We start from the raw sequence: 12,608 nt of genomic DNA, 5'->3' as shown, positions 1-12,608 counted from the left end.
AAACGCCCCCAGCGATAATGTTCTGTGGATGTGCCATCCCTCCTGGGGGTGCCCGGCCCAGACCCTGGATTCACTCAGCAGCTTTAGCCCGTTGGGCCCTTGCCAACACTGATGCCAACACAGTACCTGGGGGTAGGCTCCTCCCACACACACTCTACCCTGTGGTCCCCCGGGTCCCAATACACGCAGCACAAGGCGATTCTCCATAACGAAGCCTTAAAACAATTTCCCCAGTTGCAGCTCACACCATCCTGGCTCCTTAGGGTTGAAAACCCTAGCATCCAAGAATCTATCCAATTCACAGGTGGATAAACTCAATTCATATGGTCCAGTGATCAGAAGAAAGTGAGAGAAGCACTCAACTAACAGCATACTTCAGCATTTCGATATCTGACTTTGCGGGTATACGTTTCATCTGTCAGCTTTCATGTCACTGTGGTTCCTCTTCCTGTGTTCTCACTCCTCAAATGGGAAAACCCAATGCCTGGGGTAGGGGAGGGAGGACAGCATCCCGAGGTGAGACCACTTGAAAGTGACCGTCTTCCACGGTGCCTAGGACATGCTGGCCTTTTCCCTCTCTACAAGTCCTCTGGCTTGTCCCTTTGCACCACGCCACATCTGACCAACCAGGCCCTCAGAGGCCATGGCACAGTGACCGTCACTGCTAAGGAAGGGCCCAAGAGCAGCCCACCCTGGTGACACGTTCTTTTCAGGAGGCTATTTCAGCAAGAATTAAAAAAAAAATTTCAGGCTTCCCTGGTGGTGCAGTGGTTGAGAGTCCGCCTGCCGATGCAGGGGACACGGGTTCGTGCCCCGGTTCAGGAAGATCCCACATGCCACGGAGCGGCTAGGCCCGTGAGCCATGGCAGCTGAGTCTGCGCGTCCGGAGCCTGTGCTCCGCAACGGGAGAGGCCACAACAGTGAGAGGCCCGCATACCGCAAAAAAAAAAAAAAAAAAAAAATTTCCAGGAGAATGTCACTCGCATCCTCTTCTGCTGGCTCCAGGAACTTGGCCCACTTTACCTTCTGCACCGCAACCTGATAAACAGTAATGCTCTCATTCCCTGACAGAGATACCCACGGGCTGAGTATGTTCCATTTGTTCATAAAAAGTAGGAGGAAGGTTCATACTATTTTCCTGGACACAAGTAGCGTGTGCTCCCTGAGAAGGGGAAATGCCATTTTGCTACCCCTGCTGGCGGCTGAAGTCAGGCCCCAACAGGAAACCAACTCCCTCCGCAGCAGGGGCCTGGCTCTCAGAAAAAAACCCCTCTTTACGTGCACAACCCCGAGGACAGGGTCCTCCTGCATTGCTGAGGCTTTTCCACCAGAGCAAACTTGCTCCCCAGTGAGGGGCTAGCCTCAGAGAACTGGGATTCAGGACGTGGAGGGCCCTGGGTGGTCTCCCCACAGGAGTAAAGCTATTTTTGAAGTAGAAGCAGCAACACCCCTCACATGTGAATGGTTTCACAGAGGAGATTTGAGAAAGGAGAGAGAAGGCTCAGAGCCCACGCAAATCCAAGATGCCTCTGCACCCAGCTTCCATGGCGAACCGAAGCACTGCAGGGAACTTCAGTCAGGCATGGTGTCAACATGTGGGCGATGGCCAGGCAACGAGATGTGCCTTTGGCACCACTCGGGGCTCTCCCGGGACAGTTAACTCTGGGCGCTCAGAGAAGGTGGCAGAGGTGGACGGCACCCTCTGCGGCACCTTGGCTTCAAGCGCGGCGTCGGCGACAGGTCTCGGAAGATCAGTGAGGCAACCACAGAAAGCACCAGAGCGCAACAGCGACGAGGCCAGACAGGATGAATAAGTCCTCAGGTGCCATCAGTGCAAAGCAGGAAGTCACCCCTGCCATGATGAGTGAAGACTGAACACAAAGGCCGCCATTCAAAGGGAGCAAGGCCCTCTGGAAATTCAATGCTTCATTACCGTTTCAGAGCCCTCAACGGCCTTGTCATTGATCCTCCTTGACTTGTGCTCTCAAAAAGGAAAAGAATCTAGACAAAGGAAAGACAATGCTGGGAAAAACATGTTCTCTTTCCAAACACAGGCCATTCGCTTAACAGACAAAAACCAGACGTGTGTGTGTACACCTGGAACATGGGAGCCGGAACAAACTGGATTAGGAGCCTGGATGATCAGTCTTAACCGAATTACCAGGGCACTGGGCGCTCTAATGTTATCAGGGTCTCCTCCAGCAGACCTGGCTCTCTGGCAGCTGGTGCCTCACCTTGCAGCTCTGGACCAGCTGCTGCTGGGCCGCGGGGTTCTTGTTGGACACGGCCGCGTTCTGGGAGGCGGCGATGGTCTGCGTGGCTGCAGCCGCAGCCTGCTTGGCTGCAACCTGGGGAGGACAGTAAGAGGAGGTGAGGCAGGGTTCACACGTGCAAACACACACACACGCACATTGATATAAATCCCCTCCCCTAAAGGGGGTCACCGCACGGCTCCAAGAAGGGGCACACCAGGCACAGACTCCACCCTTTCAGCACCAATGACATTCTAACCTAGCCACGCCCTGTTGTCTTCCTTTGGTTTAAGTACCCTGGGACAATTGAAAAAGACAGGCTCAAGTGCCGATGTTCATCTGTCATTTCTCAAAAAGACAAGGGACGAGTCCCAGGACCGCGATGCTGCTGATAAGCGGCACTAAGTCTAAATGTTTTAGGAGAAAAACATTTCTCTCACAAGAAGCATGGGCTGCTCTCTGGGTCAAGCCCCAAGTACACACACTGGGGCTCCTGACTTGCCTGGGCTCAGAAAGGCCCAGATGTCCCCACTGGCGTACTTAATCGTGTTTAGTCTCTAGTCTCCCTCCACAGACAAGGAGGTCAGCTTTCCTCCAGAACTCAGCAGATTACACATGGAGGGATTCCTCACTAGAGCCAAGTTCTGGCCTCTAATGCCCCCAAATTTTAGTGTAAGAATCTCCTGTGTACATTTGTGAGACAGATTTATTTTCTTACAGAATTTGTGCCTATTACTTTTTTTTTTTCCCGAGAATAAATAAGCATTCTGAAAGACGACAGAAGTATTTATTACTCCCTTCCAAACCTATTTATTCCCATCTCCAGTCTTCTGAAGTTCCTATCATCTACTGGGAGTCGTGAAAGAGTATTACCTCCAACAACATATATACATTTTTAGCTAAAGGTCCTTTCTGAACGTGTACATCCCTTAATGCCAGGAAAAAAAAACAAAAAACAAACCTGGTTCCTCCTGAAAGAAAATTTGAATTCTGTTCAAGAATGTTAAACTCTGAAAAGATTCTGACATTGTGCAACCATGAACTGAAGCAGTTTTTCAAACTGTGTCAATGGACCTAAACCACTGAACATAAACGTACAATGTCCCTAAACCAGCCGTTCAAAGCATTAAACTGCACCTAAAGCATTAAACTGCATCGTCTATCTTGATTTAGCTTCCTTTCTAGGGGCACTGCCTTATGAATTCGCTTATTCTTTCAGTGGACTCTATGCAAATCTAAAACCTGGAAAACCAGCCTCTTTACTGACCTCCAGTCGGTTGACAATTTTTTTCTTAATAGCATTCTGGGCTGCGGCGTTGGTTGCCACCCGGAGACCTTCTGCAGCTTCTCTCAGCCTTTGCTGCTGGTCCTCGTTCTCAGGGTTGGCTGCAGCTCCCTACGAAGGTGAAAAGAAAGATTCCAAGAGGTCCAAGGGGCAGCATGCCACAGACGCTGAATTCATGCCTTCAATGTTACTTTTTCCTATGAATACCAAGTAACAGGAAGACAGAAGCCAAAGCAGTATCTTTATGATAAAGATGTTTCCTCTCACAACAAAAAAATATCTACCAGGGGATGTTTCCAAACTGCACAGCTAAACAAGAAAAATCCAATAATAATTAAATTAAATTAATAATTAAACACTTGCGATCGTAGCATTCATCATCCATATAAATTACCTTGTGGTGAGAAACCCAATGGTTTAAAAGATGTTAAGATAAATCTCCCTCCTGATCACATCTCTCAGGGAGAATTTTATTTTAATTGGTGTGACAGACACATATTGCTGCTGAAAGATTCTCCTGTCCTGCGGCACTGGTGAATGAGAATGGGCTAAGATTACAGCGTAACACAGGGGCTGGTCTGGAGGGAGTGGGGGGATGGGAACGCCATCCAAAATTCTGAAAGCCAATGTGGTTCAAGAAAGACCATGTCTAGAAATTGCATTCCTAGACAGTCTGGGCTGGCAAATATAGCCAAGTAGAATTGGTCCCCAACTGTACTAATGAGAGAAATCGATGCCCCTATCCAGGCAGGGAAAGAGGAGGGTGCTGTGCACAGCCGATGGCCATGTTTCCCTTGTGTAAGCCCACGGCTCTTCTACTGTGTTGCTGTAGGTTAAAGTGTGTTAGGAGTCCAAGTGGATTTTAGTTAGATGGGTAGGATTTTGAAGCAGGGAAAGGCTAAAGGTAATGTAGGGAGAGGATAATTTTACTGCCCAATAACTCGACAAAAACTTAAAGCACATCCAGTCTTCCACGTCCACCTGAGATAAAAGCATCAATTAAGATTCTTCTCACAGGGCCTGGATGCTTTGTGACCAGCACTGGATATATGTAGATGAATGAGTTTCTTCCCATGAACATTTTCGGGCAATAATATTTGCTTGTGAGGCAGAAAGAAACACGCCAATTATCGAAATCAATTTTTTAAACATCTCACTTTTCCATGTGAACACCTTGCCAAATTTACCAATTTGCAAAAATCTCTTTCATTGAACTACGATATGTATAAAAGGTCATAGGAATTCACACTGAATGGAACAGTTTTAACATCTGTGACAGAGTTGTTTTGCCATCCTCTTGGATGGAATCTTCTTTTAAATTTAAACCACTTTTAGTAGTCTTGATTTTTGTGTTTTTAGCTAAAAAATTATATTTTTTGCATTTCACATATAAAAGGATTGTTTGGGCTCCTTGTGCGTTCTTCTGCAAGTTTATGAGAGTCATTTTATTTTTTCTGGTCATCGGGTATTTTCTAAAGCCACTCCTTTATCAGTGCCTCCAGTGGCATGCCAGCCTTAACTGTGTGTTTCAAGCAGCAGGAAAGCACCATTTCTGCACGTTACACTGACGTGCGTGTCTGGATCCTTCCTTAGCAATATCTTTTTTATGATGAATGTGGATTAGATATGGGGTACTAATCTTGGCCTGAAATCTTAGTTACTGATTATGAAATCTTTTTTTTCTTCACACTATATATATTCTTTGGAAGTCTAACCATCGTACATTCTTTGTCTTTCAACAAAATTCAGCAAATTAAAATACTGCCATGACAACAAAGTATCAACTTTTAACTAAAAAGTTAAAAGAACTTAACAAAAACACTCACCCTTGTCCCATCTAATATAAATAAACAAAAATAACAAACACTTTGGTAACTTGGTAAAATGCCGTGAAAGAGTCTGGGGAGCACTACACATCTAAAAACAAATGTGCACATTGGTCCTGGCTCAGTCCTGGTTATGTGATGGTAGGTTTAATCTTTCTGAGTTTTAATTTTCTCATTTGTAAAGTAAGGGACAGATTAGATTTTTCACTAAGATTCTTTCTAGCCTGGCAAGTAATTTTTGTGAACATGAGGGTTTGCCTGAAATGGCTTTCTTTAAACTTAGGAGAAAAAAAAGGAAACAAAACTAGTCACAACCTTAAAAAAATTAACTATAATCCAAAACCCTAATGCGTATTTTTGCTAAAAGGGATGCTAAGGAACAGAGTTTCTTGACTGAAAGAGGGATGAGGGACAGAGGAAGGAAGTTCGGACCCTGCCCCTCCTTGGGACTCTCTTCAGCCCTACCCAAGACATATCTGTAAGGACTATCAGCCCCTCAGGTAATACAATGGTGAGTCAGACAAGGAGGAAGGTCTACTGGATGTCACTGCATGTCACATTACATCGAAAGTGAAGCAATTCACACACGTGGTTGAGACACATTACTGTTCTGTTAGAGACCAAGGAGGCAGGCTAAACTGTGGGGATGTTTAATGAATCTGAAATGCATAGGAATACGTTCAACATGTTACCTTGGTGATATGAAGTTGAAAGCCATTTCTATTTTCTTATTTATACTTACTGCATTCTCTATTCATTTCACCAAAAGCATATGCTAATTGCATAATAAAAACATCATAGATAAATACAGCCTTATCCATTTAAAATAGTTCTCACCCGGAGGTAGGCATCGGAATCTTCTGTGAAACACACACACATACACTGGGTCTTAGCAGCAAACTCGGAAGTTAGGCTCTTTGGGGGTGGAATTAAGGCATGTGTACCTCAGTAAGTTTCACAGGGTTCTGAAACAGAGCCCTGGATAAGAATCACTGGCTTTTAACAGCAATTAGAGAAGAAAAATAAAAGGAATCCAAATTGGAAAAGAAGAAGTAAAACTGTCACTGTTTGCAGATGACATGATACTATACATAGAGAAGCCTAAAGATGCTACCAGAAAACTACTAGAGCTAATTAATGAATTTGGTAAAGTAGCAGGATACAAAATTAATGCACAGAAATCTCTTGCATTCCTATACACTAATGATGAAACATCTGAAAGAGAAATTAAGGAAACACTCCCATTTACCACTGCAAAAACAAAAAGAATAAAATACCTAGGACTAAACCTACCTAAGGAGACAAAAGACCTGTATGCAGCAAACTATAAGGCACTGATGAAAGAAAAATTAAAGATGATACAAACAGATGGAGAGATATACCATGCTCCTGGATTGGAAGAATCAACATTGTGAAAATGACTACACTACCCAAAGCAATTTACAGATTCAATGCAATCCCTATCAAACTACCAATGGCTTTTTTCACAGAACTAAAACAAAAAATTTCACAATTTGTATGGAAACACAAAAGACCCCGAATAGGCAGAGCAATCTTAAGAAAGAAAAAACAGAGCTGGAGGAATCAGGCTCCGTGACTTCAGACAACACTACAAAGCTACAGTAATCAAGACAGTATGGTACTGGCACAAAAACAGAAATATAGATCAATGGAACAGGATAGAAAGTCCAGAGATAAACCCATGCACATATGGTCACGTTATCTTTGATGAAGGAGGCAAGAATATACAATGGAGAAAAGAGAGTCTCTTCAATAAGTGGTGCTGGGAAAACGGGACAGCTACATGTAAAAGAATGAAATTAGAACACTCTCTAACACCATACACAAAAAGAAACTCAAAATGGATTAAAGATCTAAATGTAAGGCCAGACACTATAAAACTCTTAGAGGAAAACATAGGCAGAACACTCTATGACATAAATCACAGCAAGATCCTTTTTGACCCACCTCCTAGAGAAATGGAAATAAAACCAAAAATAAACAAATGGGACCTAATGAAACTTAAAAGTTTTTGCACAGCAAAGGAAACCATAAACAAGAATCACTGGCTTTTAAGTTAGAATGGGCATCATCAGAAAATCTACAAACAACAAATGCTGGAGAGGGTGTGGAGAAAAGGGAACCCTCTTGTACTTTTGGTGGGAATGTAAATTGATAACAGCCACTAAGGAGAACAGTATGGAGGTTCCTTAAAAAACTAAAAATTAGAATTACCATATGATCCAGCAATCCCACTACTGGGCATATACCCAGAGAAAACCATAATTCAAAAAGACACATGCACCCCAATGTTCAATGCAGCACTATTTACAATAGCCAGGTCATGGAAGCAACCTAAATGCCCATCAACAGACGAATGGATAAAGAAGATGTGGTACATATATACAATGGAATATTACTCAGCCATAAAAAGGAATGAAATTGGGTCATTTGTAGAGATGTGGATGGATCTAGAGACTGTCATACAGAGTGAAGTAAGTCAGAAAGAGAAAAACAAATACCGTATATTAATGCATGTATGTGGAACCTAGAAAAATGGTACAGATGAACTGGTTTGCAGGGCAGAAGTTGAGACACAGATGTAGAGAACAAATGTATGGACACCAAGGGGGGAAAGCCGTGGGGGGTGGTGGTGGGTGGTGGTGTGATGAATTGGGAGATTGGGGTTGACATGTATACACTGATGTGTATGAAATGGATGACTAATAAGAACCTGCTGTATAAAAAAATAAATAAAATAAAACTCAAAAATTAAAAAAAAAAGAAGTATCATGACATAGGATAGCTGTCAAAAAGCACAAAGTTGTCTGTTAACTCTTTATTCAAACTCTCCTATAAATAGCTACTGGGTTTTGGATAACAGTGAAGCAGGAAACACCTATGCAAAATCTTTTTTTTTTTTTTAAGTGGTGAGTTTTGAGAATTTGCTGCCTTTAGTCTTATGTATATATTTATATATACATATATTCTTTTTCAGATTCTTTTCCCATATAGGTTATTACAAAATATGGAGTATACTTCCCTGTGCTATACAGTAGGTCCTCATTGTTTATCTATTTTATATATAGTAGTGTGTATATGTTACTCCCAAATTCCTAATTTATCCCTCTCCCCACCTTTCCCCTTTGGTAACCATAAGTTTGTCACCTATGCAAAATCTTGAAAGAAGTTTAGCTGAGAAGTTGAATGGAGGGCAAAGTGACATTAAGGCTGCAGGAAGAAAACAGGTCAAAGTGAATTTACTGTTGAAATCTCAAGTTGAAATTAATCATCATTTTCACTAAAGCCAATGGCAATGACCCAATGTAAAAAGAGTACTGGCTAAGCAGGGACTCTGGTCTATGGCTGAGTCAGCACCACTTCCCTAAAGAGTTTTTTCATTCATGTGTTCCAAGACCTTCCCCTTTCCCACTTGAAGAAGGTTAAACATTACAAAGCCATATAGATTTTAAACAAACAAAAATGCACACTCGTCTGACCATTCTCCTTCTTGAAGATACCTTCCAAATCCTAACTTTCAATGATGTTCACTTTTCAATTGAATAAATCCAACGTACTACCTTTGCAGCCTCCACCATGCGAGCGGTAGAGTCAGCCAAGAGTTTGGCCGCTGCCAGGAGCTTCTTGGAATTCTCCATGTCGATTTCTGCTTCCGCATCTGACCTCATGGCGTTGACGAGGTCTGAGGTGGCCTGAGCCAGGACCCGGGCCTGGCGTACCATTTCACCTAGAGGGTGGGACAGAGGATGCAGTCTGTTTGTCTGCTTCCTAAAGCTCAGGGGAAACCTCAGGAGCCAGCACAGTCTTGTCTCTATTCCTCTGGCAAAAGGGATGAAGAGAAATGAGCCTCCATGCTCCATTCCTAAGCAATGAAGCCAAGTCAGATTCTGAACCAAAAATATTCCCTGCGGCTGCCAGGCCTGTCTACCCCCAATCACATCCAAGTTCAGTCTTTAACTGTGCGGGATAAAAATGACATAAGTAACCTAAGAGAAACCCTTTATAAAGAGAAGGCAGGGAACAAGATTATGTGGATTTATTATGTGCATTTAAGCTTAGTAAATACTTATATAGAAAATATTATTTACCTCACGTCAGAAGCCACTTACACAAAAGCCCCTATAATGAGCTCTTTGAGTAATGTGCACAGGAAAAATATTTTAAAATTTTGAGTCAATCTGCATGCTACCTAACACCAGATGAGTGGTATCACATAACCTACTCTATTTGTGTCACTTGGCTCTCACTCATAGGAAGCACAGACCCCAGTTTCATGCTCAAAGGCTGAGATTTGCCTTGGCCCAGTCTTCCTATCAATTTACTCACCCTTTCCTTCCCAGCATTGATTTTGATCTCGTTATTAGTAATTGTTATTAGTAGCTGGGATTTTACTGTTATCTATTTCAACTTCCTTTTGGAAGTGGGAGGGGTACCATCGTCAACATTAAAAATAAAACTACTCAAATATGAGCAATTTCCTCCCCGAAAGGTCATTTGTGAAGGATGACGAAGCATTATTAACATTAAGGGGGAAAAAGGCTTTCACGAAAATCAAAAAGTGCTCAGTTCAAGGTATCCTGGATTGGATCCTGGGACAGTGAATGGACATTAGTGAAAAGTTGGTGAAATCTGAACCATGTCCGTGGTTTAGTTAACAGTAACATACCAATGTTCATCTCCCAGTTCTGACCAATGTCCCGTGGCCTAACGGAGATGCTAAAAAGGAGGGAAACTGGGAAGGGTACAAGAGAAGTCTATTACCCCAGCAACTTTACTGTATATAGAAAAAATATTCCACAGTAAAAAGTTTATTAAAAAAAATAAAAACAAAAGAACCAAAAAAATCCAGATGTGTGGAGCAGTGCCATGTCTTAAATCACTTAAGAAGGAGAAAATCACAAGGTAATTTTCTTTAAAAATAGAGTCGTTAAGAAGTGTTGCTCTGTGCTGAGGAAGAAGTAGGAAAATAGACTTCTTACAAACTCCTGGTAGGGTTGCAAATTGTGGAACCTTTCTGGAGAGAAACTTCAGACACGTTTAAAATAAAAAATGTACATACTTATTGGCCCAGAAATTCAACTGATAGGAATTTATCCTACATATACTCCCCAAAGTAAACAGAGATATTTTTACAAGAATGGTTACTGCAATATTAATTTTGTAAAACAAACAGAAACTTGGAAACCACCTAAATGTCCATTAAAAGACAACTGGTTAAGTAGATTATGATGCATTCACTGAATAGAATACTATGCTGTCATTAAAAAGATTAGTGTATAGGTCAACATGAAGAAACTTTCTAATATATTCAGTGAAAAAGGTTGCAGAAGAGTATGTGTAACAGAATTCCATTAATATGAAAAGAAAGAGGGTGTTGTACATATACATAAATGTCAGTAGGAAGACTGAACATTTCTGCAAAGATGAAACAGAAATTGGTAAGTGGTCAATTCTAGAGATTTAGATGGGATAGTGATGGGCTGGGTCTGGGGAGACGTAATTTTTAACTAATAGACTGAAAAGGTGCACTTTACATACATACACACATATTATATATATATATATATAGAGAGAGAGAGAGAGAGAGAGAGAGAGAGTGGGAGAGGGAGAGAGAGAGAGAGAGAGAGAGAGAGAGAGAGAGAGGGAGGGAGATGTTTGACATCTTAGAAAAACCTTTCTGGTTGGAAAGAGACTGCCCCTCCCAGAGCTAGCCAATACTTAGAGATAGTAAAGGGTCTAGCCAAGAGCATGGTGGTAAACTACCCAATCCAGAGTCATCCTCTGTCTGGTCCCTACAGCCCAGGAGACAATATTCCTCTGCCTTCATCATCCCAGAGCCATGGACCAGGCAACTAGGGATCACCTCTATAAGGGTAGAGCCAGCTGAAATTATTCAGACTTGCCAAACTTAAGCTGTTCATCTTGCCTTTCCCACAGAAATCCCAACATAGGTGGTGGCCTAAGCTCTCTCCTCAATCCTGTCTTCTGCCACCTGATCAGAACTTGATGCTTCCCCTGTGACCCTGTGTGACATGCAGTGACCCCCTGTGTGGGACCTGTCAGTATAATAAACTTCATTCCAAGCCTCATTCTTGCCTACCCCTGTGGCTGCACCAACTTTACTGTATCCAACGTGGACATTCTTGGAACAAAAGGGATTTACTGTGTAACTAAATTATTAAATAAAGATACCCTAGTTAACGTTAAGTCTTTCAGTGTTGCTGGGACAGGCACATTAGGAGTCTCAAATCTTCTTCCCAGCCTCAGGGAAGAAGTCTCTGACTGAGGCGGATGAGAACTTGCCCTTTTGCCAGATGTCCAGGCAACCATCGTCCGACTCACTCACAATCATCACCATCAGGGAACCCTAAACCGACCGGCCCACCCACAGACCAGCCCCTCACCAGCATCGCCCATGGAGCTGAAGATGCTCTCGGTGACACACATGATGGTGTCGGTGGCCTGGTCATAGCGACCAATGGGCTCGCCTCGGCTGGCGAACTGTCGCACATGCTGCAGGAGATCGTGGAGGGCCTGGCTGACCACACTGGCCGCCGCGCTGACCTGCTTCAGCAGCTCAGTGTCGTCGGTGGCTGCCTGGCAGGCGTGGACGCAGTTCTCCACTGAGCGGTCCACGAGCTTCCCTGCTTCAATCAGCTGCTCCTGGCACACAGGGGAGCTGATGGTGGGGCTCACGACCTGAAGCGAGACAGGAGTGAGTCTTGGTTACCGTGGGACAACTCTGGTCTCCAGCACCCACTAGCATTTCCACCACATCCTTCCGTGGTCTGGGCCTCAGTTCCTTATTTATAGGACCAGGGATTCAACCAAACCATCACTGAGGTTTCTCATACTTCACCATTTCACTTTGTGATTTTAGGTGCCCGTTAACTTTCATCTCCATTAGTGCTCTACAACCATTGATACTACTGACTACTTCTGTAGAGAGAAATTTCTGATATTTACTCTTTATACTTCCTGCTCTTAGGAACCTCTGAATTGAGTCTTCTGAGCTGAGATAAAGACTATGTAAAAGAATTATATTTTTTTCCAGAGGAATATATTATATTTCCTGGAACTCTGCCTCTAAATTATTTGAAAGATTAGGGGAGTTGTGTCAGTAATCTGTGATACTAGGATGGTGAACGAGGAAAGCAGGAGGGAGACCATCAGTGACCCCTCTGACTGATGTTGCAAATGCTCCGATAGGACCAGAAATGCCAG

At 43.2% G+C, this 12,608-nt stretch overlaps 1 protein-coding gene across 2 annotated transcripts in view; it reads right to left on the bottom strand.

Moving 5' to 3' along the window:
• The window catches only part of TLN2 (talin 2), a 453,800-nt gene that overhangs the window by 127,652 nt on the left and 313,540 nt on the right, over positions 1 to 12,608 (bottom strand). For both annotated transcript variants that reach the window (XM_027123203.1, XM_027123204.1), the window contains exons 21-24: positions 11,789 to 12,083; positions 8,945 to 9,111; positions 3,520 to 3,648; positions 2,235 to 2,348 (exon numbers count right to left, since the gene is read on the bottom strand). In XM_027123203.1, coding sequence (XP_026979004.1) covers positions 2,235 to 2,348; positions 3,520 to 3,648; positions 8,945 to 9,111; positions 11,789 to 12,083 — 705 coding nt within the window. The remainder of the gene's footprint in view (positions 1 to 2,234; positions 2,349 to 3,519; positions 3,649 to 8,944; positions 9,112 to 11,788; positions 12,084 to 12,608) is intronic.

Source organism: Aethalodelphis obliquidens, unplaced genomic scaffold, assembly GCF_003676395.1.
Source record: "Aethalodelphis obliquidens isolate GAN/ISIS:26980383/991018 unplaced genomic scaffold, ASM367639v1 scaffold26, whole genome shotgun sequence".
NCBI lineage: Eukaryota > Metazoa > Chordata > Mammalia > Artiodactyla > Delphinidae > Aethalodelphis > Aethalodelphis obliquidens.
This window is presented reverse-complemented; position numbering and strand designations above follow the sequence as displayed.